This window comes from Eriocheir sinensis, chromosome 39 (genome assembly GCF_024679095.1).
Source record: "Eriocheir sinensis breed Jianghai 21 chromosome 39, ASM2467909v1, whole genome shotgun sequence".
Taxonomy (NCBI): domain Eukaryota; kingdom Metazoa; phylum Arthropoda; class Malacostraca; order Decapoda; family Varunidae; genus Eriocheir; species Eriocheir sinensis.
In genome coordinates this window covers 4758226-4784459 of record NC_066547.1, presented here as the reverse complement: position 1 = coordinate 4784459, position 26234 = coordinate 4758226, and the positions used below count along the sequence as shown (strand labels likewise).

The window sequence follows — 26234 nt, the reverse complement described above, 5'->3', positions numbered from 1 at the left end:
ACTTCAACTCTTCCTGATGCTCTAAACAGCTCATCACCACCGTATGTAATTTAAATCTAACACACAATATATTTTAAGGTCATTCAAGTATTTTTTTCATCTAAACTTGAATGCCGTTTACTATTTTCTTTTCTTTTTTTATTCATCTCTCCTATTTTCCATCGTGTCATTCTCTCTCCTTTTTCATTTCTCTCTTTCACGGTACTCTTTCCTCCGTCCGCCATTTCTTCTCTTTCCTCAATATTCTTATGGGGACTCGATTTTTTGTTTCCTTTTTTCCAGCCTTTTAGCTCCCTTTCCTCTCTCCCTCTCATTACTTTGCCTCCTGCACCTCTCCCTCCTCCATGCCTCTCCCTCATCTTCCTTCTCCCTTTCTTTCCGTCCAACGCTTTTCCTCTCCTTTTTTCCCTCGCTGCTCCTACTCTCCCCTCCTTTCCCCTCCTCTCCATTCCCCTCCTTTCCTCTCCCCTCCTTTCCCCTCACCTACCCTCGCTCAGTCTCTCCTACTTCTTCTCTCCTCTCCTCTTCCTTCCCCTCCTACTCTTACTCTCCCCTCCCTTCCCCTCTCTCCCCTTGCTGGCTCGCTTGGTAATGGGCTCGGGAGGCCACGATCTAAGGGGATCAGATCGCCTTCAGAGGGATCAGCGCCCACTCGCCAGGGAAAAAAGGGGATCGGGTCTGTGTTTCGTGCTCGGCGGGGAGTAAAAAAAGACTCGAGGAAGAAAAAGGAAATAAGGAATAAGAAAAAAAACTATTCAGGTGAAGCGAGATTTTTTTATAGTAAACTGATAATGCTAATAATAGAAGAAGAAGAAGAAGAAGAAGAAGAAGAAGAAGCTAATGATGAAAACGACGAAGAAACAGAAGATGTAAAAGAAGAAAACGAAAAAAATTAAAGTGAAAAAAAACAGCAGATGAAGAAGAAGAAACGGAGAAGAAAGAGAAGGAGAAGAAAAACAAAGGAGAAAAATCAAAGGAAACAAAAGAAAAAGAAAGAACAAAAAAGAAAAGAAAGAAGACGCTGAAGAAAATGAAGAAAAATATAAAACATGAAATAGAAATAATAATGCAATAAAAACCTCCTGTCAGGCTCCCCGTTGCGCCCAGCCGTGGCCTACATACACAAGTGCTTGGCCTCAGCTGCAGGAACCTGGCGAGGCGGGATAGCGCCGGGCCACAACGAGACTGAGTGGCGCTGAAAGAGGCTCAGATGGCGGGGCGGCGGGCTGGTTGGGTGGCGGTGGCGGCGGTGATGGTGGTGGTGTGGTGGTGGAGGTGTTGAAAGGGAAGTGGTGGTGGTGGTGATTGCTTGTGGTGATGATTGTATATGATGGATTTCTTGCGACTTTCTTGCGCTTTTCTTTTCTTTTTTTCTCTTTTTTCTTTCTCCTTTGGTGTTGTTTTTATCTTTGCTTCTAATGGTGGATATTACTGTCATTTTTTTAAAGCAATAATATATCTTGTGTAATGGTCGTTTTGGTAGTAGCCGAAATGGTAGTAGTAGTAGTAGTAGTAGTAATCATGGTAGTGGCAGTAGTGGTGGTAGTTCTAATGGTCGTGATGGTGGTAATCGTAGTCGTGCCGGTAGTAATTACACCAATATTGATTAAGGTCACGATAATTATGACCTCTGTGACCTCAATGCCTTTTTTGTCCCTCGTTCCCACTGACCTATGATTTTTTTCTTCCTCTTCTTCCTCTCCTTTCTCCCTCTTCCTTTCCTTCCTCTGCCCTACCTTTCTCCTCCCCTGAGAGACGAGGGGGGGAGGGGAAAGGGGGGGAGGGGAAAAGGGGGGAGGGGGGCAACATTACCTGTGGCTATATTAAGGTACACGGTCTTCCTCTCTACTCTCTCTCTCTCTCTCTCTCTCTCTCTCTCTCTCTCTCTCTCTCTCTCTCTCTCTCTCTCTCTCTCTCTCTCTCTCTCTCTCTCTCTCTCTCTCTCTCTCTCTCTCTCTCTCTCTCTCTCTCTCTCTCTCTAGAGAGAGAGAGAGAGAGAGAGAGAGAGAGAGAGAAAGGTGAACATGGAAATGGACTTGAAAAAAAAAAGCATCACAAGAGAAAGTCTTTTACACACACACACACACACACACACACACACACACACACACACACACACACACACACACACACACACACACACACACACACACACACACCATCATCATCATCATCATCATCATCATCATTATCATTTCATCAACGGAATCGACAAGAAAAGACGAAGATGAGCAGAAGCCGAAGCAGAAAATAAGAAGACGTGGAGGAAGAAGAGGAAGAGGAGGAGGAGGAGGAGGAGGAGGAGGAGGAGGAGGAGGCTTGGAGTCACACTGTCATTCCTTGTTACGGCGCCACAGGATGTTATGTCTGTCATCATCACCGTCACCACCACCACCAGTCCTCTCCCTCCCTCCCTCCTTCTCCCTTTCCTCTCTCCCATCTTCCTCCCTTTCTCCTTTCCTCCCTCCTTTCCCCCATCCTTCTCCTTTCCCTTCCCTCCTTCCCTTCTTTCCATCTCCCTTTCCTCCCTGATTTCCGTAACTCTTCTTCCACTTTTCCTTTCCCTCTCTTCCTTCTGCCCCTCCTCTCTCCCTCCCTCTTTCCTCCCTCCTTTCCCTTCCCTTCTCTCCATCTCCCTTTCCTCCCCGCTTTCCGTAACTCTCACTCCACTTCTCCTTTTCCTCTCTTCCTTCTGCCCTTCCTCTCTCCCTCCCTCTTTCCTTCCTCCTTTCCCAACTCTAATTTCACTTTCCTCTCTTTCTTCTTTCCCTTAAGTCTCTATCTTCCCTTCTTTTGCCTCTCTGCTTTTCCCCAGTTCTCACTCTTTTCCTCTCCTTCATACTTCCCTCCCATCCATGCTACAAGGTGCTTTCCCTTACTCCTTTCCTTCTTGTTCGTCTCTCCTTTGTAATTTGTATCTTTACCGTTCACCAGTATTTCTTGTCCATACCCGTCTCTCTCTTTCTCTCTCCCTCTCATTGCACAGTTAAGAGGCTGACCACAAGGCACATCTTTCAGTCACTTCCAAAAACGAGTAAAGAAGGATTCCACTACGAGCTCATGAAGAAGTGGGTCACAATCCACATCTGGACTTTATGGCGACGAATACGCTTAATGAGGCTGTGAAAAGCTTTATATACCAAGCGAAGGAGGGGAAGGGAGAGGGTCATATACCGAGAAGTGTTGCCTTGTTGTGTCCTTGTTTCTTGCATTGGTGTTTTTGGGGGTGGGGGGCGTATAGCTACCAGTGTTGTGTTTCTTGTTCATTTCCATCTTCCTTGTTCCTTGTGTTGTGCGTGGTCGAGGTCCTGAACAAAATGGGAGGAATGGGTTAGTTATAATTACATCAGGACTCAACCCTCCCGCCCACTGCCCGCGCGGCCCAATCCCCGCGCGGCCTTCACGGGATGCCAGGAACCTACCTCATCCTCTTTTCCCATAAACTTACCTTTCTTTAACGATTTGAGGCTTACACAGGTGGGCTCAGAGGTGTGATCTTGCTCTGTTTTGAAATATATTGTACTTTCTTTCGCTATGCTTCCGTATGGCGTAAAATCGAGGCCTAAAGTTGAAGGTATAACGTTTGGATGAATGGTAAGTCGGCATCTGGTCTCGTCATCTCGTTCAGGGCATCAGGTTACGTTCGGCAGCCAATACACACCAAACAAGCCAGGCACGGACGGTTCTCCTTCCTCTCTTAACGCCCTCACCTCCATCACGTCCATACCACCTCACTTTGTTTTGTTTTGACTCGCTTCCCGTACAGCCGAGTGACGAGTAGCTGAGGCCGATATGAGAAACAGACGTGAGGAGTTTGACGTCGATGGAAATATAGGGAACTAAATACAGGTTGAAAATTTTTAGGCCAACGATTCAGCTCTGCCTACAAAAATCATCCTAAACTATCTATTACGCTTCCATTTACTGCAGAAAGTGTATCATCTATTAGAATTGAACTGAAGAAATGCTACTCGTGAAAAAATAGTATCTGATAATAAAAGTAATTAAGGTTAGTTTAATTTTTAGAAAAGAGAAGGAGGAGGGAGGAAAAATTGTATAGACCGTCTCTTCCACTATCTATCTATCCATCAATCCATTCATCTACCTATCTATCTATCAGTCTCGCATTCTTTCTCTTCCCCTTCCCCTTTCACTCCGCACAGGTATTCTCTAACGGGGGGTAGGGGGGGGGTAGAGGAGGGCCCGAGGTAACCCAACAATTTTCATCCACCGCCGTCCCGTCCGTTGCTGCCTTTGCATGTTCGACACAAAAACGCGACTGGCAGGCGTGTGGCTCCCTCGTGACGGCGCCCAATGAGTTCGTGCGACTGTATCTCTCTCTCTTTGTCTCTTTCTCTTTCTCTTCCTCTCCCTCTCTATCTCTTTCTTTCTATATTTATCTATCTATCTATCTACTTATCTATCTATCCATTTTTCTCTATCTTCGTTTACCGGTCCATATTTCATCCTTCTTACACAAAGTCGATATTTCAACCACAATTATCTTTCTTTCTCTACCATTTATTTTTCCTTTTTCTCCATCTTACAACACTCACCATTTTAGTTTTAGAATTGATTCCCGCAAAAGATCTCATAATTTTCCTTCCTCAGTCCCTCGTGCATTGAAAAATATCACTTTCCTAATATACAAGTCCCAAAAGTAGACTGCAACGATTGAACTTGAATGAGAGCGTATCCTTCCTGCATGAATGAAAGTATATAGTCCATCCCATACCTGCTTCCCCGCCTCCTGCTCCTCCTCCTCCTCCTCCCTTACCTGCATGCACTGATTACCTACCTGGCTGCCGTGTCCCCCGAGCTCTGGACCTTTGATTACCCTGCCTCGCCAACCACGGGGTAGACTCGGCCAGGGACAGTCCAGAGTATATAGTGTCAGTACAGTTTTTCTCGTCCCTATGAATTATTTTTGTGTCTGCATTTCTTTCTTGTGTCTTTTTGCTTTTTCTTTCCTTTCTCACTTTGCTCTTTTTTTTATCTGGCTCAGTTTTCTTTTTTTCTGTCTTTGCTTCTTCCATGAATTAGTTTTTCTTTTTTCTCCTACATTCCTTTCTTATCTTTCTTCTTCTCTTTCTCCCTTTTTTTTTCTCTTTTTCTGTCTTTTGCTTCTTCTTCCATTTTAGGTTCTTGAATATCTTCCTCATATATTATTATCTTCTTTCTTCATTTATTCCAGCTTGTCCATTTTCTGTCTTTTTTCTAATTTTTGTCCTGCTTCCCCTCATCTTTCTCTTTCTTTTTCCTATCTATATCTCTGTTCCCCTCTCCTCCACTCTCCTTTTTCTCATTTTTTTGTCCCTCTTTCTCTTCATTTCCGACTCCATCTCTGTTCCTCTTTCCTCCACTTTCCTTTTTTTCATATTTCTCTTTATCATTCTCCCAGTCCGTCTCATTCCCTCCCTCCTCACCACCAACCCCACCTCTCACCGTCCCGCCGTGCACCAGTCAGTCAGTCAGTGTTCCCGGTAATTGAGTCATTGCTGGTGTGAACAGTGACGGGTTCAAGGAAGTGTCGACAAAGGGAAGGCTGATGGAAATAGACGGATGCGCTTTTGGCATGTCCGGTACCGACGCTGTGCCGGTATGAAACGAACTGAATCTACTCCTCTCATGCACACCTTTTACATTCACGTTTGGTTGGAGTTTGCGGTTTGTTTGTGGAAGATGTACGGTACCGATGCTTTGTTGGTATGAAAATAACTGAATCCATTCCTATCATGCACCTTTTACTTCGCGTTTGGTTAGTGTTTGATAATTGTATGTGGAAGATGTGTTAGAATAGAGAGTTTAAGTGCAAAGGGTTAGGTTAGGAAGGGAGGATATTACCAAAGCCAAAGATACGTTGGTTTAGGTAATAATTAAAGTGTATAGAGTTGAGATAGGAAGAGAGAACATTACCAAAGATACGTTAGCTTAGATAATAGTTTAAATGCCAAGGGTTAGGTTAGTAAAAAATTATATTACTAAGGCTAGCTAGAAATGGTTATGGAGACGAGACGAAGGGAAGGAAAAGGTAGATGAACAAGAATCTCCGTCGATAAGAAAATAATACCAAGAAAGGAGTCGAAAGAAGGGAAGGAAAAGGTAGAAGGTGAACAAGAAACTCCGTCGACACGAAAATAATGCCAAGAATGGAGTTGAAAGCTTTGTTCCCGTGGTCGCGTGAGGCTTTGGCGTGTGGGTCGATACGCTGCCCATCACAGGGAATGAAAAATATATATCAGAGCAGCCACTGTATAGAAAATGGATGATAGCTTGTGCCTTGTGCCGCAGACATAGTACGTAGGAAGGCAATCTCAGTGATGGACCCAAGGTATTGTCATATAGTACCTTTCTTTTACTCTTCCTTACGTTATATTTTTTACTTTTTGAGGCAAGAAAGTTTTATTTGTTAGCCTTGTGCCTTGTGCCGCAGACATTGTACGTAGAAAGGCAATCTCAGTGATGAAGGCAAGGAACTGTTGTTATCTTTCCTTTTTCTTCACTTATTTACGTTCCCCTTTTTTTTTTTACTTTTTGAGGCAAGGAAGTTTTAATTATTATCTTTCTTTTTGTGTTTAAGTTTCCCTAACGCTTATTTTTTACTGCTTGAAAGTACTAAGATTGATTTCCTACCATTCTTTCGCACCCACCTGGCCCTTAACATACCTCTACCATGCCATCCCTAATCCCCTATATACCTGTCCTTCACTTTCCTATCTTTTACTATAACGTTTATTTTTTACTGCTTGAAAGTACTGAGATTGATTTCCTACCATTCTTTCGCACCCACCTGGCCCTTAACATACCTCTACCATGCCATCCCTAATCCCCTATACCTGTCCTTCACATCCCAGTCTTTTACTATACTCCTGTTCCCTGTCACCCTTGCCCTTCACCAGCCGTCCCCTTCGCCATCCTCGGACCTTGCAACCCCTCCTTATCCCTTGTCCTCTCATTCCCTCCCTCACCCTTCATCAGAGCTTCCCCCTCACCTCTCATAAGCCCTTACCTGCTCTTTCTGTCTAGCTCCACGTAACACTATAAAAAACATACCTGTGCCATTGTTATACCTGTATCACATCAGTCCCTCTCGTCCCCTTCTCGTCCCTTCCTTCCCTCACTTCCTTTTCTTCAGTCGTCTAACGCCTCGCAGTCTAACTTCGTCCCACACTCAGCCCAAGCCCCAACCCGCCTCGCCCCGCCCCGCCCCGACAGCCAAAGGACACGAAAAAATTGAACTGGAAGGAATGTGTGTTTGTGTTTGTTTGTGTGTGTGTGTGTGTGTGTGTGTGTGTGTGTGTGTGTGTGTGTGTGTGTGTGTGTGTGTGTGTGTGTGTGTGTGTGTGTGTAGCTCTTCCTCTCTTGTTGTTCTGGCAGGGGTCCAAGCTCCCCCTTCCTCCTCCTCCTCCTCCTCCTCCTCCTCTTCCTTATCCCTGATCCCAGACACTCTCCTCCCGTCACTTAACTAACGAGCCAAGGGTTTGCTTCCTTTATTTCCTCTCTATTTTTCTTTCTTTATATAAACCTGTTGTGTCTGTCCGCGTCACCCTCTTGTCATGTTCTCCTCAGTGTAAATCCCAACACAGAGTTTTATTGTTGCTATGGTAGGTCAGATCAATCAAGGCATTCATATTAACATTTTACGAGGGTATATATAGAAGGAGAAGTAATGAACTCACTTGAAATATCTGAAAAAGTCTACGTAAGCTGTTATTTTCGTCTCTGAACTGTGAATATAACTTAATGGCTGTGCAAGAACGTAGCCCTCCAGATCGAGCAAACCCCCGCCACCAGCCAGCTGATCCAAGAACCGATGCGGGGCCAGTCCTCCGCTATTGACTTAATTGAGGAGTTCCGTGGACCGGGCGCGGCACAGCTCAATACAGGGACAGCGGCGCGGCGGGCGGGACACGAACAGGAGACAGGCGGGAGGCACGTATTGCTTTGGCCAGCACTTCAGCAGCCTCGCGTGGCACTACACCAAGCATAGCGGAGCCCGGCCTGACACACGTTCGCACATCGATTCTTTGGTGTTCGTATCTCGGGGCCGCGCTGTGGAGAGCCGCTGCCTGGCTGGGTTGTGCGTGTAGCTGCCTGGCGCGCCCCGGGTGTGTCTGTCTGTCTGTCTGGCCGCCGCCCTTGCCCCGGCTGTGCACCAAGCGACCTCACCTCCAACACTCGTTATTTTAGCTTGACGAATGTTGTTCCTTTAGTCCTCTTTCGCTTATCATCTCTGCCTTTCGATTCAACTATATAATTTTTCCTTCCTTTGCTCCCTCCCACCTGTTTATCTTCCTTTCTCTTTCATTTCTTCTTTCTATCCCTCACCTTTCTCTATCTCTTCTTTCTTCACTACCCTTCGAATTTCACCTTATCCCTCTATCCCTTTATCCATATTCTATAGCTTCTCCCTCTCTTGCTCTCTTTCGTCTTTTTATCTTCCTCTCACCTACCCTTTCCTCCTTCTATCCCTTTTTTTCGTTCCTCCTTGTTTATCCCCATTCCTATCTTCTTCCCTCTCCCTCACCCCTCTTTCCGTTCCTTCTCTCCTCATCTCCCCTATTCTCTCTTTCTCTCTCCACTCTTAACAACTTCGTACCCTTGCTTTCACTCACCATTCTGTCTGTAGCGTGGACGGCCTCGGACCACCTCAGGGTATTCGTGTGTTGTTGATGGCAGCGTTAGTGAAAGGATGCATTCCCATTACTTAGGGGAAGAATGCAAAACACGTGTCTCGATGGCAGGTAGTAGTAGTAGTAGTAGTAGTAGTAGTAGTAGTAGTAGTAATAGTAGTTGTAGTAGTAGTAGTAGTAGTAGTAGTAGTATCTGATAGTTGGAGTTGGCCCCGTCACCACACAGCTGCCAGGCGTCGCAAGAGGATTGGCAGCGACCACCCCTCACTGCATTTTTTATTCTTACTCTTTCTCTGACTCCTTATGCACCGCGCTGCCCGTCCGTCACCCATGGTAATGTCTGACACACGCCACACACTTCACCACATTATTACACTTGCGGCGACACACTCACACACACACACGCACACACATACCATTGGGATCTAGTACAGTTGTTTATACTTGAGTACAGTTAAAAAACGTTACAATATCACAAATTCCAATACAAAACAGCAAGTACTCTTTTTTTTCTATTTGAAATCGAGTGAAAGTAATATTGTATTGTACTTGAATCCATGAACAATTACTTTTTAATTATGTGAGGTATTTGACACGTCCTTGATTTCCTGTCTTCTTCCTGTGCTTCTGAAGTCCGTATTCTCTCTACTTTATCCTTCATCCATCTTAACCCCTCTTATTCTTTCCCTTTCTAGCTCCCTTCCGTATCCCTCTTCCGTCCTCCCTACCTTCCTCTTCCTTTCCTTTCCTCTCTCTTGTCTTTCTTTCTCTCTCTCTCCCTTCTTTCTTCCCCTCTCGTCCCTTTCCTTCCCTCCTCCCTTTCCTCCCTCGTCGCCACAGCTGTCACTTACACCCCCGCCGCACGCCCCTCACCGAGCTGCCATCACCCACCCCCGCAACACCGCCAACACCACCAACACCACCACCAACTCCAACACCACCATAATGATTTTCACCACTTTTTCTTCTTCATCTTATTCTCGTTCTTATTCTTACTCTTGTTACTGTTATATATCTCCTCCTCCTTCCTTCTCCTTCTCATTCTCCTTTTCCTCCTCCTCATTATCAGTATTGTCATCTGCTAAACATTCATCATCATCATCATCATCATCATTATAGTCATTATTCACGCACTTACAGACTACAAAACAAAGTACTATTGTCTTTTGTTCACTTAAAATATTTACCTTTAAAAGTAATGATATAAGATTGAAAACACGAAATAAAGGAAAGATATAAAAGAAAGATACCAACAGACTAACCCGAAATGAAGGAAAACAGAGAGAAAAGAAAAACACCAACAGACCAACACGAAATGAAGGAAAAAAAAAAGAAAAAAAAAAACACCAACAGGCCAACACGAAATGAAGGAAAAAAAAGAGGGAAAAGAAAAACACCAACAGACTAACACGAAATAAAAGAAAAAAATAAGAAAAAGAAAAACACCAACAACATTCTAACACAAAATAAAGGAAATAAAATAAAAAGAGATAAAGACACCAACAGACAAATTGTTTCTTCAGGGAGCGCTAATTACTGTTCTTCATTTGCCTTTCCCGCCCCGACTTTCTCCTAATTATATATGTTCATTTCGTGTGTGTGTGTGTGTGTGTGTGTGTGTGTGTGTGTGTGTGTGTGTGTGTGTGTGTGTGTGTGTGTGTGTGTTTCGTGAGATGTTTGCCTTTTTCTCTTCTTTTTCTCTTCACTATATTATTTTTTTCTCCTCTTTCATGTCTTTTCACACTTAATTTTTCCTTTGTATGTTTGCATTCTTTATATTCTCCTTAATTTTCACTCTCTTCCTTTTTTTATATTCGTTTTCCTTCTTTTCTCTCCCTCTCAAAAAAAGATACACACACACTCACACGCACACACACGCACACACACAAGGATGGATAACAGACGAAGGAGCCCTCTTGTGATCCCCGTGAGAGGCCTCGAGAGAAGGAGGGAGAGAGGAGGAGGAGGAAGAGGAGGAGGAGGGGAAGTGAAGAGGCAGATAAGACGTAATGAAGAACAGAACTGCTTTGGTTTTAGTCCTTGTGAAGTGCTGAATATTTTTTTTTTTTAATCCTTTCTTTCTTTCTTTTTTTTATATCCAATAGAAGTTTGTTAATTAAGGCATATTGGTGATACGTTTGAATGGAGTGTTTTTGTGTGTTTGTCTGTGTTTTAATAGTACGTTTAATGTGTGAGGCTTCCGACTGTGTGTGTGTGTGTATGTGTGTGTGTGTGTGTGTGTGTGTGTGTGTGTGTGTGTGTGTGTTTGTGTGTGTTTGTGTGTGTGTGTTGAGGCTCCATTTGTGTGTTGGTTGGAGAGGGGGGGGTTCCATCAGTGTGTGTGTGTGTGTGTGTGTGTGTGTGTGTGTGTGTGTGTGTGTGTTTGCGTGTCATGACCCAGCTGTAATGACCGTTTTAACACGTTTACTCTTCCACCCTCTCACACACTTGCATTTCCCACCTCTCTCCCTCCTCTTCCTCCCTTCTCTCTCCCTCTCCCTTCCTTCTCCCTCCCTTACCAAACACTTTACTATACCTCCTTAACGTTCTATGGTGACTCGCGGCGTTCATGTTCAATTCTTAGTCAGTTTTATCACACGCTTATTAAAGATTATTTGGCCATTCAATATTTAAACTTTTGCTTCATCTCTCTTTCGTAATGTTTTCTTCACTCCGTCTTATTCTTCCTTTCACCAGTCATTCTTCTCCACTCCTTCCTCCTTCTCTTCTTCTCCCTCTTCCTTCTCCTCCTCCTCCTCCTCCTCCTGAAGGCCGGTGGGTGTTTCTCTGGGCGTGATCTTCCCCTGGTCTGTCTCGCCTACGCCCAGTCATTGTATAAAGATTCGCCCGCAGCCTTTTGTCTTTTTGTCTTCTCTGTTTTCCTTTCTCTGTCGATTCTCTAAGCTGTGTAATTACAGTGTTTGGACGCCATTACTGCGGCCTCTTTGGTTTTTCTTTCCTCTTCCCACACTTGTCGCTCCTCGTCGTCCAGTCTTCTTGGTCGTGGTTGCCGTTTACTGGATGCCCGTAGCTGTTTTTTGAGTCGTAAACGCATTAAGTGAGCCTCCAGCGTGTAACTGAGCCTCGGGGGTTTAGACGGCGGGAGGAATGTAGAAACGTGGGAGGAATCGAGTGAAAAAAACTGGTACGGTCCGTGGTCCAGCGAGCCAAGTACTGTGAAAATAGCGGAGCAGCTGGTGGCGATGGTGCTCACTCCGACGCGGCACCGTGAAGGCAGCCCAAACACACGATGAGTTTAACAAACGGGCTGCACAAAAGAGACAAACACGTATCGGTTACACTGGGTGGTGGAGAGCGCGAAACATACTCAAGATTAAACACTGGCATTGTTAGGCGAGTCTGCGGTGGCCCGGCCCGGGAGATGGATGCGCCGCGCCCCACTGCCGGCACCGGGGCGGGTCCAGTGTTTCTCGAGGATTGGGCTTCAAGTATCTAGCTCGGAAGGCCTAAAACAACACCATTTGAGGTTTTTGCCATTATATGTATAGGTAGGGTAGGCCGGGGAACAGGGAGACGGAGGGTGGGTGGCAGGGGAGGGGAAGACATGTAGGCTTGTGTAGAGTCGTCTTGTACCTGCCGCCCGTGCCTGCCGCGCTGCCGCCGCCGCCTCGCTGGTCACACCTGCCACATATATACAAAAAATAGCCTCTTTTATCTACATCACATGATGGCGTATTTTCTGCTCTTTTCATCACCACAAATATTATTCACCTTTGCATCAGCTGCTCCATTCTTATTTTAATGTTTTTTTTTTTTTTTACACTGCTGTTTGCCTTGCCTTTACTTGAGATTTCAGTGATGATCAACAGTTTCATGTTATGTACTCATTTAATAAACTGTATTTACTCATATAACAGACGAAGACTGGTCGTTATTCTAGTGGTCTTATCATGGAATAAAACTTAGTCTTTGAGATCGTAAATATTATTTTGTAAACATGTAATACCACTTCCAGTCATTGCATCGTACTGTTAAAAGCTCAGGTGACTGCACCTTGGATGAAGTGCTAGTTATTCAGGTTTCCTTTCTTAATATTATGATTCATCCTATTTACTTTTCTCTCGTCTTTCCCTTATCTCCATCTTTCATGACTTCTTGTCGTTTATTCGATCCTTACCTCAACCGTTCCCACTAAGACAACTTCTCCTGACCTGCCCCACTATCCTACGTCCTCGAGGTCACCCTCAAAGCTGTCGCCTTCTTTCCCTTCTATCCTCCCGCCGCTGCTGCCGGACACTAACCGAGCCCTTTGTTGCAGCGCCCAAGACCGACTATGGGGGCTTTGGGGGCGGCACGGGACGCACCAACTTCACCACCAAACAGCTGACGGAGCTCGAGAAGGAGTTCCACTTCAACAAGTACCTGACGCGCGCCAGACGCATCGAAATCGCCTCTGCGTTGCAACTTAACGAAACGCAAGTAAAAATCTGGTTCCAGAATCGACGAATGAAACAGAAGAAGCGAATGAAGGAAGGACTTATCGCCCCCGAACCCCCCACTGTGTCCACGCCCAACGAGAACAGCAACGACTCGGACTCCACCGCCACCACCGGCGGCAGCGCGGGCGGCGGCTCAGCTGGCGGCTCCAGCGGCGGCAGCGGCGGAGCGAGCGGCGGCGTCACCACGAAACCTGAGTCGCCGGGGTCGGGTGGCGGCGGCGATACCCAGCCTCTACAAGTGACCCCTGCCACCACCAAGCCCAAGACGCAAGCGCTGCCCGCCACGACCCAAAGCCCCTCGTAAGGGTAAGGCCGGGGCCTCCGTGCCCGTCAGAGCTTTAACTTGGGTTGTGAGCGAGGCGGCCCGGAGCAAGGACGACTCTCGGCCGCCCAGACTTCTCCGCGAGTGCCGGACTCTCCCAACGGTCTCAGGGTCCTCTTATCACTCCCGCTGCGGCAGGGCCCCGCTGAGGCGCGGCACCTGCCATCCGGCGACCAGAACAGCGAGGATCAGCGCCGTCAGCAGCCCATCACGTCACGCGGCCCTCCTCCCTTCCTCGTGAGATAAGGAAACACCTCGGACGTGCCGCCGGTGTTCGGTTGCATAACAATGTGAAGAGAAAACTTGCTGTCATCCCGTCTGTCTTCATCTCTGACATACTGGGCTCGGGGTCCTGAGCCGGTGGTGAGGGAAGGACGTGTGTGGGCCCAGTGAAAGGGGATGCCAGAAGGGACCTGCATAGTTACACAGATCCCGCACCAGGAGGGCGGCGGGACCCGCCTCGCGTCGGCACGGTGGTGGCTGTCATCTGCTTCTTGCTCAGGGAACTGTCACTCAGTGCAGTAGCCTTCACACTAACTCTGCTCGCGCTGCCGCTCGGCGCGGTGCTGTTGGGCTGTTGGTCACTTTAATGCTGCTCCAATCCGTGCGTGCTGCCACCGCCTCCCCTCCCCGGCAATGTCGTGCAATATTTCACGCATTGGATCACTATTGGCTGGTTAGACTGGTGGTGATGAAGGAAGTTACGATCATGCTCGGCATAAGAATACTGCGAGTGTTATGTACAGCTTTGTACACAATCAAGGACATGTGAATATAAATACGTATATATATTTAAATTTATATTTTTCTGATACTCGTATACTATAAACACATTGTAAAAATATCATTGTCACGTTTTGCCTTCGCATGTGGACCTCCCTCTGGCGCAGGTTTCCCTGCTCATATCGTCTCCCTGGTGCGGCCGCCGCGGCACCGACGGATGCATGTCAGCCACTCATGGTAGTCACCTCAGTCTCCTCGGTGTGTCTGGAGGAAGGCGAGAGCGTCTCGTTGCCGCCCCTGGACGCCGTGACGGAACTCCCCGGCCTCCCCGCCCTTCCCTGCCCCTCCACGCCCCTCCGGACTGACGAGGGGGCAGCGGCGGAGCCAGACTCGCCGCATCATCTGAAGGAGTTTCCTGAGACAGTGACTTTTACTCAAGATTCTTTTTACAACTTTTCACTAAACTGAAATGGTAATGGGGCTTTTGAAGCACATGGGACCCAGATTGCGAGTCGAAAAATGTTTCCTAACAAGCAGACGCGCGCTTCACGTTACTAACAAGTGTAATCTGTACAAAGAAAGTAATAGTGACTAATCTATCTTTCCGGGAACTGGACGCGAGCTGACTCTCGAAACTCAAGAGAGAGTCATCAACGAGTCGAGAAATAAAATTAAACAAAAAAATACTGAAAGCCAAGAAACTGCAACACTAAAAATATTTTTATCCTCACGAGGACACTTCCTCTCCCCCTCAGCCCTGTATCCTCCTCGAATGTGCCTCCTTCATCACAAACATTCCATACATTGACTCTCCTCCTCCTCCTCCTCCTCCTCCTCCTCCTCCTCCTCCTCCCGGCGCCGCGCCATCATCGTGGGCGCGGGCAGGTGTCACCGCTCCTCCTCGGCGGCAGGTTTCTCATTATTGTCAAGAAAACATCGACTTTCTTTTTCTCCGCATCGGGAAGAAGACAGTTTCATTTTCTATCATAATTTATACATACTGAACGTTTTATTTTTGCTATGTGACGCGTGAGTGGCGTGTGTGTGCGTGAGTGTGTGGACGCCGCGTGAGTGTGCGCTTGAGGGCTCGTGTGTATATTTTGTACAAAGCGTTTACTGGTAAGATTATAATATATGAAATTTTATTAAGAAAGGTGAATAAACATAACAAAACCCATTGTGCTTTAAACCGACGCTGCCAGAGACGCTCACCCCCCCTGCCCCTCACCCCCCTTTACCCCTCACCCCCCCTTACCCCTCACCCCCCTTACCCCTCACCCCTCTTCCTGGGACGCGGACCTTGTATGAGTACGCTATAGTCCCGTCCTCTCCCCCCTCTTCATCTCTATCTATCTATCTATCTATTTATCTATTCATATATTGTATCTGCATCTCTGTTTTTCTCTCTATCTATCTGTCTTGTCTTCCCAACATTATCTATCTCCTCCTCCACCTCCTCCTCCTTCTCCTCCTCCTGCTCCTCCTCCTCCTCCTCCTCCAGGGTGCCACTCACTGCTGTACATAGTGCTGGAGGCTGTGACCCCCTCCCTCCTTCCCTCCCCCTCCCCCCTTTGGGTCGTCGTGTCCACAGTAGCGTCGCAGCAGCTGTGTTTCTCCCGGTATTTTTATCACCACATGTCCTCCTCCTCCTCCTCCTCCTCCTCCTCCTCCTCCTGAGCCATATCAGTGTAAATTATAACTCTGGAATGATGAGCTTTTCAATAAAGTAAATATTGACTATAAATCCTGGTTTTATTGCGTATGAAGAATATGTATTTATTTCTATGTGCATATGTTTGTCAGTTATGCTATTTTTTTGGTTTCTTGTAGCCATTTCCGTGTTATATGTATGAGTCTTGAGTTGCTGCAGTCTTATCTTTATTCTTGATGCACTTCACCACTGCAACTGAATTAAGGCCATGAAATATATTATGTTTAAGTGCACAGTTGAGGGTCATGGTGAGTTTTGCGACATTAGAATAGATTTGTAAGGGTTGTTAGGTTAAAGGGAATGATCATAATTAAGTGTAACAGACCACCAGCACCATTACCACCACCACAACCACCACCAGGACCACCACCCTCACCACCACCACCACGACCACCACTACCACTAATAAGCCTGTAAGATAATGCATTCCCAAGGAGGCGAGTCTCGGCTGACACATCCGGACCAGCAGCAGCGTCAGCCCTCTTGACTCCCGTGTGCTCCGATCAATCCCTCGTTCATTATTCAGCCCACGGAAGATCTGGGCCATAATAATTGTTACTAATGGAAGCAGCCTTTAATAGTCCCCCTCTTGAGCAGGTTTAGAAATAGATAGACTTGTTGAAATTTTGTAGATCACAGAGTTATTGAAATCTTGAAATAAACCGTAGAGTTATTGAAATTCTTAAGTAGATTTAGAAATAGATTGTAGACTTGTTGAAATTTGGTAGATCATAGAGTTATTGAAATCTTGAAATAAACCGTAGAGTTATTGAAATTCTTAAGTAGATTATTATTATTGAAATTTTGTACTTACTGAAATTTTGAAGATCATAGACTTTTTTAAATTGACCTCCTACTAACAACTAAAAAAGAAGGTTCAGATAATTCTTTGATACTAAAAAGTGACATAGGCATTACTTCATTACCTCGTCTCTTGCATACCCTTTCTAAGACCACACAAAAGCTACACGAGGAATGCAAAACTATTCCAACTCCTGCCAACTAACCAGCCAGCACCCTCCTTCCCCTACCTCTCTCCCTACGTCCCTATCCCTCTTACACCCTGCCCCTCCTTCCTCCCTGCTCCCCTTCTCTCCTTCCCTCCAGTCCCTCTCCTTCTCCCCTTCCTTCCCTCCCTCTCTCCTTACGTCCTTATCCCTCTTACACTCTGCCCCTCCCTCCTCCCTGCTCCCCTTCTCTCCTTCCCTCCTATTCCCCCTCCTGCTCCCCTTCCTTCCCTCCCTCTCTCCTTACGTCCCTATCCCTCTTACACCCTGCCCCTCCCTCCTCCCTGCTCCCCTTCTCTCCTTCCCTCCTAGTTCCCCTCCTTCTCCCCTTCCTTCCCTCCCTCTCTCCTTACGTCCCTATCCCTCTTACACCCTGCCCCTCCCTCCTCCCTGCTCCCTTTCTCTCCTTCCCTCCTAGTCCCCCTCCTGCTCCCCTTCCTTCCCTCCTCGTTCGCTGGGATACAGTATTCCGGGAACACTGGACGAAGCATTATTCGGGCACCATAGATCCATCTTTCTTTGACACCCCGCGCGGCCGCCCCTCCTACCCTCTCTCCCTCCCTCCAGCGGACGATATTTTTTCTTTAATCTTCGTCCTCGCTGGCCAGGAAAACGCCCTCAGCATGCAGGCGGTTGAACTCTGTATTTACACCCTCAGTGCCTTTCTTACCTTTGTTTACCGAGTTTACGGAATGCATTTTTCCGCCCCCTCTCTCTCCCTCTCTCTCTTTCCCTCAGTTTTCTTTGCGCTGTGTAAATGATGATATTCCAGATTATTGTTATTGTTATTATGGCAGCGGTGGTGGTGGTGGAGGCGAGGGTGAACGCAGCTTTGGGATCTGTGCGCGAAAGGTGGAGTGAGTGAGTGAGTGAGTGAGGAATGTAATTATATCGAGTTTATTGTATTGCTTTTTGTTCTGTTTTTCTCTTTCTCTTCACCACGTCTTAATAATATCTATGTTTCTGACTCTCGACTTAACTGAGTGCTTATTCTTAAATGCATAGGGATCTCTCTTTTACGACTATTCATCAAAGCCACAAAGAAGATTAACCAGGTGTTCGTGGTTCCTCGTTATCTGTCTCATTAACGGCACAAGGAAAGAAGGAAATCGACAAAACAAAAGAGAGAAAGAGAGACAAATATCGAAAGGAAATAGAGAAAAAAGAGAGAGAGAGAAGGAGAGAAGAATATCCTAAGTTTCTATTTCCTCCTCCTTTTGTTCCTGTGTTCGCCAGAATTAAAAGAACATAAAGAAAGGGAAAAGCGAAGAAACGAGAGTCCCAAGTTGAAGGTAAATCGCTCACCCCCGACCCCGAGATTTTGAGGTGCCGATACATCACTGCAAAGTTTTAATATCGCCGCCAAAACACGCTCTCTTAACCACTCACCTCCACTCACCTCCACTTACCACCACTTTACCATTCTCCACTATTCCTCATCGCTACCTCTAACACTCCACCACCTCTCAACTCCACTTTCCACCATATTGTTAACTGTTTATGTTGGCTTGTTGGGGTTTACCTTACAATATCACCATTCACAACCACTCCACTACTCACTACTATCTCCTCTACTACTCACTGTTATCACTCTATACTACTCACCATTCACCACCCTTCTCCTCCTCTCACCATCAGTCCCTCTTGACCCTCTTTTTCTTCTTCCTTCTCTCCTTCCTTGTCGAGTTCCCCTTCCTTACACTCGTATATTATTCCCCTCACCCCAAGACACATCCCTCTCCTCTTCCTTCTTATTTCCCTCTTCCTCTGTTTATCTCCTCATGTTCTTCCCTTCTTTCTCTTCTTCCGTCTCTCCTTTCCTTAATAGTTCCCTCTTCTTACACTCTTACATTAACTTTTCTTCTCACGACTCATTTCTTGTCATTTTCCTCTTCCTTTGTGTCTCATCTCTTCTCATTTTCTTCTTCTAATTTCCCTCTTCCTCTGTCTGTCTCTCCTCTTCCTCATTTTCCTCATCCACTGCCTCTCTCTCCTTCTCACGTCCCTCCCTTCTCCTCCTCTTCCTCCCTCTCTCCCTCCCGCCCCTCCGAGCTGCTTGTTGGTTCTTAAGTGATATAAATTAGGCGAGGAACACCACCGCCTCGCCGCATTATACATGAAGGACGGACTCGCGAGGCGGACGCGGAACACACACAAGAGGAGGCTTCGATCTAGAATGGACGGATCGAGTCACTTCTCTCTCGTATTGTTGCAGCTGACAGACGGTTCTTCTTTTTCTGTGTGTGTGTAATTAATTATATAAGTGAGTTTAATTAATATATACGTATTGCTTTTTATTCATTCATCTTCGGCCTCGTTATTATCAAAAGGTAAGAGATTTGAGCTTCGTCTTAAGTGTTTTTTATCATAAGTAGTTGAATTCCCATGTATCACTGTTATCGCATTACTTCTCTCTACCCACACACACACACAGTAACACCTCTCGGTCTCTTCACACCTGCATCCATTAAGCGGAGTGCCAATACGGTAATGGCAGGAGCGTATAATGTGGCCCATCAACTCGTGACAAGTGAAAAGACGAGATACGAAAAGAAGCAAGGAAGAATTCATTGATGTTATGACCTATGGAAAACAAGTGAAGATTAAGACAGGATGTAGATGGTATGAAGGTGTTCTGAAGTCTAGGATCCATATGGTAAAAAGGGAGGAGGAATGCTTAGATGGGAGACAGACAAAAGAGATGATAAGGTGCTGATGGTGATGATGCCAAGACGAGATGATGGAGGTGGTAGTGGAGTGGTGGAGTTGGAAGGCTGAAGCTGTTGATCCACGTAGAGGCTAAGTTACTAGAGCGGGAAAGAAATAACGAAGCTGATGTGAAGATAATCAAAGGGGATTGGGGAGGGATAAAAGTGGCCGGTCTAAAAAGGTTATGACAGAGAGGCCCGCGGTGGTTATGAGGATGATGGTGGTGGTGAATAAGTTGAGGAAGTGGTGGAGAGGAGGTGAAAGGATAGTAATTAAGAGGCCTTGGTGGTGGTGGTGGTGGTAGTGATGGAGGTGGAGATAGTGGTGGCAGTTGTTGTGGTGGTGGAGCGACTGACTGTTAGCGGTGGAAGTGATGGTAGCAGAGGAGAACCAGAAAGGAAGGTGGAGGTGGAAAAGGGGAGGAAGGGGGTTACAGTTAAAAGAGATGGTGACGAATTTGAAAGGGAAGGTAAAGAAATAGACGAAGTGAAGGGAGAGGTGGTGGAAGGGGACAAGGAAAGGGAAGGTGGAGGAGAGGAAGGTACTAGGGGAAGGAGTAATGATGCTGAAATGGGTGGAGGTGAAGGACGTAGAGGAAGAGGTGATGGTAGATAGAGGTAGTGCATGGAAGTGGAGAGGAGATTGGGAAAGGTGGAGGAAGTGGAGAAAAAGACAGAGAAGGTGGTGATGAGGTATGTGGAAGAGACTGGAGAAAGTGGGAGTGAAAGAGTGATAGGGGATTGTGAAAAGGGAGAAGGAATGAAAGAAGTAGAGGGGGAAGGGAGTGGAAGGAGGTGGAGAGGATATGAGGGGTGGAAGGGGTGTCGTTGATGAGGATGCTGAAGTGGATAAGGGATTAGTGGACGAAGGAGGTGGAAAGGGGTAGTGAGAGTAAGGTCTGTGGAATGGGAGAAGGAGAAGAGACTGGAGAAGGTGGAAGGGGTGCAACGTTGCCAAATAATCGTACTCGGCCTCTAATATTTTCCCATGTCCGACCCAAAAGCTGTCTCCTGAACCCCAATAACGGGATTAATTTGTAGTTATCGTTAAAATAGTTAATTGCTGATGTTTCTTGGCAATAGTTATGCGTCAGAAACCGGTCAACACTATGCTCTGAGTACGATAATCTGGCAACGGTGGCGGAGGGGTCAGGTGGGCTGCACAGTGTTTAGTCTTCACTGTGTCTCACTCTATCACGCCCTGTCCCGCCCGCACCGCCTCGCTCCCCGCCCGGCCATGAGGATTCACACTCGCCCGACCCTGACGTGGGGGAGAACAAGGCGCAGGAGACGATGAAAAGAAAATAGGTAAGTAAACACGACACCGGGAAAGCGATAGGGAAGGATGAAGACTAAGGAAGAGGGAATAAAGTGAGGGTGCATGTGTGTGTTACTTAAGCCCACAAACTATAGTACTGTACCTTCTTCCATGGCTCAGGTGAACGCATCGCCAGGAAATAAAAGTCGTCTGTCTGAAACTTAAAGCAGTACTGGACGACACTGTTGGATTTTGGACTCTGAAGCAATGTTATTATTTCCGTGTGGTAAAGGTATCCAGGTAACTCCAATTGATTACCTGAGAGAGATTGATCTACGTGTACTCTGGTAACCATCCCTATTGTTTACCATGCACCAATTAATCATGTTACCCTTGTGTAAAGAACTGCTAAATGGGGGCAAAGGGTGGGGGGGGTCGTCACGGTGGCAGAGGGTTGGGGGGGTGGGGGGGTCACATCACGTTCTTGAGTCTTTTCCTACTTGAATAACTCGAGACTTAACACATTTTCGTTTTACCTGCTAATGTACTTTATTCACACGCTCCTGTTATGGTAAGTATGGAGGACAGGTCAGGTTTAAATGAGGTGACAACAACGTGACGATTACATGGATGTGAGTGTCTTGTAGAAATAGAATCAATATAAACAAGTCTTTTGAAACTCAGCAATCTCGAACACGGGAACTGAATCACTCAACAACCAAGAGACACTTTTGCCATAGTTATCTAACAAACTCAGTAGATGGGAGATACACAACTTATGGATCATAGATGCATTCAGTAACTTTCTGATCCAATCATTATTTTTGGTATGGAAGTTAGTTAAACGATAAATGAGCAAGTAAACAAGTGAGGTGTGTGAAGCGTGACAGACCGAGGACTCCGATCGGTTGGCACGCCTGCCGCCGGGAGTCCAGGCAGCGGCGCGGCCCGTCAGCTGGGTGGCGGGGCGGTGAGCGGCCCTGCAGGTGATACTTCGTTCCTCCTCCTCCCACAGGCGACGAAGGGAGTCCATCAGGCGGTGAGGGCGGCGTCAGTGCCATGCAGTGAGAGGTGAGTGGTGGAGTGTGTTGTAAGGAGGCGGAGAGGCCGGTCCCTGCTACTGACGGTTGTTGTTATACAGGATAATCATGTTCCGTTCAGGTAATTTGGCCTCTTTTAGGTCATTTATACTACAAGAAATGATATTTTACACAATTTATTTGATTTTTTTTTGGAAATAATAGAAGTTTGTGGAGTATGGCTTAAAAATATAACAAGGGAAGTGGTGGTTGGGTGGTTTGTGCCCCCCCGTCAGGTAGTCGGTGTGGTTCATATGCCATCAGAGACTGAGGGACTAGTTCCATCGTTACTAAGTACTGCTCTCCATCCTTGAAATCTCGATATATATGTAATGCAAGCTTGGGAAAACTGCTGAAAGCTGAGGCGGGTGGTAATGATGGCTACTAATTAGGCAAGTAGGAGAGTCTAAAGCGAGTGTGTTGTGTGTAGTGTCGGTGATTGAACAGAATTATTTTCTTCACTCCGAGAGGTTATAATTATTAACCTTTCTTCATAACTGAATGTTGATGCTTTCGTGTAATTTAAGGTAATTTCAACTTTGCCTTACATCCTGAACGAAGGGATTTTCTTTAAGGCGAACATAAAATTTAAAGTTAACACTCAAGGGAAGATGGATTCCTAATTCCCTTATTATATATATTAAGAATAGTTATATGACATGAAATCTACGGACGAGTTCAATTGACTTTGATTATAGAAGCACAGCCTGCAATGCATAACTCTTCCAATAGTTTTTACCGAGAGGAACTGCGGTCGTCGTGCGGTCATGCGATGCGAGTGTGTTCGTGTTTTAAGTGTGGCAGCGAGCCGTGCGCCGCGCCGTGTTGTCGCGTCGCTGCGGCGGTGAAAGATTGCATATTACGAGGGAGGCCAACGACAGGTATAGTGACGGGGCCGAGGCGCACAATGGACCTCTCGCTGGGCGGGGCGGAGAGACACCACGAGGACCAGGGCGGGAATGAAGGAAATGCTGTGTTCGCGGGAGGATTAAAGCGAAGGTCAAGGCGCAGGAAATATTTAGGAATGGAAAGTAAAATAAATGTGAGAGAGAAGAATTAAAAGACATAGTTAGAGGGAATCTTAGTTATTTTGGGAGGAGGTAGTTCGATAAATTTTATGGTTGGCGATTATTTAAGGGGATTTAGGGATATATATTTTAGGGGGCATATTCTTTTAGAGGGTATACACATAGGGCAACGCTTTTTTCCTTAGTTTTCCTTCTTTAACTGTCAAAAAAATGGAATATGATTTTTTAAAGCGCATATTTTTTTGTTTTTTTGTATGCAGGGCTATTTTAAACTGAAAACAAGTAAGACTGTGGAAATTTGATCATAGGACAGATAAGAAAAATAAGCCCAGTTCACCCCAGCCCAGTCCAGCCCAGCCCAGTCCAGCCCAGCCCAGTCCAATCCAGACCAGCCCAGCCCAGTCCAATCCAGACCAGTCTAGTTCAGTCCAATCCAGTCCAGTCCAGCCCAGCCCAGTCCAATCCAGTCCAGTCTAGTTCAGTCCAGTCCAATCTAGTTCAGTCCAGTCCAGTCTAGTTCAGTCCAGTCCAGTCCAGTCCAGTCCAGTCCAGTCCAGTCTAGTCCACTCCAGCCCAGCCTCCAGTGCTCGCAGCCTCCGCGGGCGTGGCCAGCGAGGGGCAAAGAAAGGGGGCGAAAGGAAAGCTCGTCACCTTCATTTCTAAAGGCGGCGTTTAAGGCGGTGCTCAGGCCGGCTCCGTGTTTGCATGGGACAAATAACGCGTAATAAACTAATATCAAGGCTATTCACTCTTATGGTCTAGTGTTTGCAGGGAGGATAATTTAGAGTATATTCACGCTGCTTTTCCTTCCTCACCCGCTGGACTTGAGAACCTGCGGGATGAGTCTTGGTGCACAGGACGAAGAAAGTTTGGTGTGTTTCCTTAGCGAAGACTTCTTTGGTGATAGGAAGCGTTTGGGGTGAGGATAATTTAGAGTATATTCACGCTGCTTTTCCTTCCTCACCCGCTGGACTTGAGAACCTGCGGGATGAGTCTTGGTGCACAGGACGAAGAAAGTTTGGTGTGTTTCCTTAGAGAAGACTTCTTTGGTGATGGGAAGTATTTGGAGTGAGGATAATTTAGAGTATATTCACGCTGCTTCTCCTTCCTCACCCGCTGGACTTGAGAACCTGCGGGATGAGTCTTGGTGTACAGGACGAAGAAAGTTTGGTGTGTTTCCTTAGCGAAGACTTCTTTAGTGATGGGAAGTATTTGGAGTGAACATAATCTAGTATATGCTCGCGCTGAATCCCCTTTACTCACCCGCTGTACTTAAGAACTTACGGTTGAGTCTTGGTACAGAGGCCAAAGAAAGTTTGATGTCTCCTCAGCGAAGACTTCTTTAGTGATGGGAAGTATTTGGGGTGAGGATAATCTAGTATATGTTCACGCTGACTCACCCTTACTCACCCGCGGCTGCGAGTCTTTGTGCAGAGGCCGAAGAAGGTTTGGTGTCTCCTTAGCGAGGACTTCTTTAGTGTTGGAAAGACATAGGTCCATATTTTTAAACTTATAGACCTCTCATTGCGACTATTTTCCAAGGCCATAGAGAAGATTAACCGGATTTTCATGGGTATGTTTCCCGTTCAGGGTGTATATGTCGCGTAAAACTATCCAACAATCCATGAAAATCCCAGCAATTAACTTACGGGAGTCTCTTTAAACAAGCGAAATGAGGTACCGACACATTTAAAAATACGGGCCTGAAAACCAAGACTCTACACACTGCTCCCAGGTCACTACTTCCTCGAAAGCTTTCAACCTCCTCATGTCCCTCGCTGTCCCACTTTTGCAATTGCGTTCAGAATAAGCGTCCATTTCTGTGTCATTTGCTCGCTACCGGTGTTTCTGCGGTTTGGGTGCGAGCGACTGAGTGCGTTTTCCAGGCAGTCAAGGGCGTGGAGGAGTGAACTGTTGCTTGTAAGGCTGTGTAGGTGATTGAAGCCGAACGTGTGTATTTCGCCTCTCATCCGTCTTCCCTGATTTTGTATATTTCATGTCGTAACGAGGGCGAAGATGGATGTCGGGGTGAGGCGGGTGGATGTAATGGCGATATAAATATAATTCCTTCAATCATCGTTCCGTCACGTCTCTCGAAATTATTATAATGGATGGCGGCGGCGGCGAAAGACGGACGTTTGTGAATTAGCGGATCGGGCGGCAGGTGGCAGCAGGTCGGCGCTCGCTATCCCTTGTACTGCCGGCAAGTTTTCTTTATATTCCACGTATTCATATATGTTCATCCTTTTTTGAACATAAGGGCGTAAATTCATACTATTTAACTCTTCCAAGCCTTAGTACATCTATTTATGACAAGTTTTCTTTATATTCCACGTATTCATATATTTTCATCCTTTTTTTTAACATAAGGGCGTAGATTCATACTATTTAACTCTTCCAAACCTTAGTGCATATATTTAAAAAGGCTCTCGCGGAAGTTACAGGTGTTTCCAAGGGTGCTTTCATGACCCTGGCGGTAGTTTTGTAAGGCCTCCGCGCTGTGAACGGGAAAAATACTCATGGCGACCCGACGTGCCTTCTCTACGACCTTAGAAATTAGTCGTAGCGAGAACCCAAATATATGCGAATCTTACTACCGAAGTTATTTTATGTTCCTCGTTTATCCCTTTCCCTTGGCTATATGGTGTTGCGCTGGGTCAGGGTTCGAATCTCATGTTTAGTTAACCGTGGCAAACTTAAGTACGTCATCTCCGTTCGTACCCATTTCAACCTTCCTTTTTTTTTTCCTCTCCCCTCCAATCTTCTTTAATTATCTATCTTTTCCGTACATCATCCCTTTCCCCGACTCTTCCTTCACACCCTCCATCCCTTTCCTCTCTCCCTCTCTTCCTTCCCTCCCTCAGCCAAGCGACGCAGCCCTCACTTTCACCTGCAAATGACCACCTGTCGCCCCCACGCCCTCGACTTATCAATCAGACTTCCGGTGATTACGATATTCCGCTTTTCCCTCCCATCCCATGAACCCTCCTCTTCCCGTCCGACTGTGTGCTCTTCCCACCCATTCCACAACCATCCCGCTTCGCTACACTGCCCAGCCTCCCGTCCCATCTCTTCCCCGCTCAACCCTTTCAGTCCCAATTGCCGTTAGATTCTTTTCACATAGATTTGGATGATTAGGTTACTTTTTTACTTCATTAAGGGAATTTATGGCCGTGTGTCAGTTGGTAAGAGAGTAAACTTGTGAATAGAGCAGGTAGTGTTGGTGAAGAAATCAGAATCGAATTTAACAGGTAGACGAGTAAGAACATGAGCAGGTAAAACTCAGGAGGGGAGAGGTCATCAAG

At 46.4% G+C, this 26234-nt stretch overlaps 1 protein-coding gene and 1 long non-coding RNA gene across 2 annotated transcripts in view; both read left to right on the top strand.

Annotated features, from left to right (window-relative positions):
• LOC127008910 (homeobox protein Hox-B1b-like) overlaps positions 1-15624 on the top strand; it is a 44623-nt gene extending 28999 nt beyond the window's left edge. Inside the window, exon 2 of the mRNA XM_050881389.1 lies at positions 12913-15624. Within this exon, the coding sequence (XP_050737346.1) occupies positions 12913-13397 (485 nt within the window). The 3' untranslated portion in view covers positions 13398-15624. The remainder of the gene's footprint in view (positions 1-12912) is intronic.
• A 6101-nt stretch (positions 15625-21725) lies between these two features.
• Positions 21726-26234, top strand: part of LOC127008909 (uncharacterized) — a 34395-nt gene continuing 29886 nt past the window's right edge. Inside the window, exon 1 of the long non-coding RNA XR_007761451.1 lies at positions 21726-21893. This is a non-coding gene — a long non-coding RNA (uncharacterized LOC127008909). The remainder of the gene's footprint in view (positions 21894-26234) is intronic.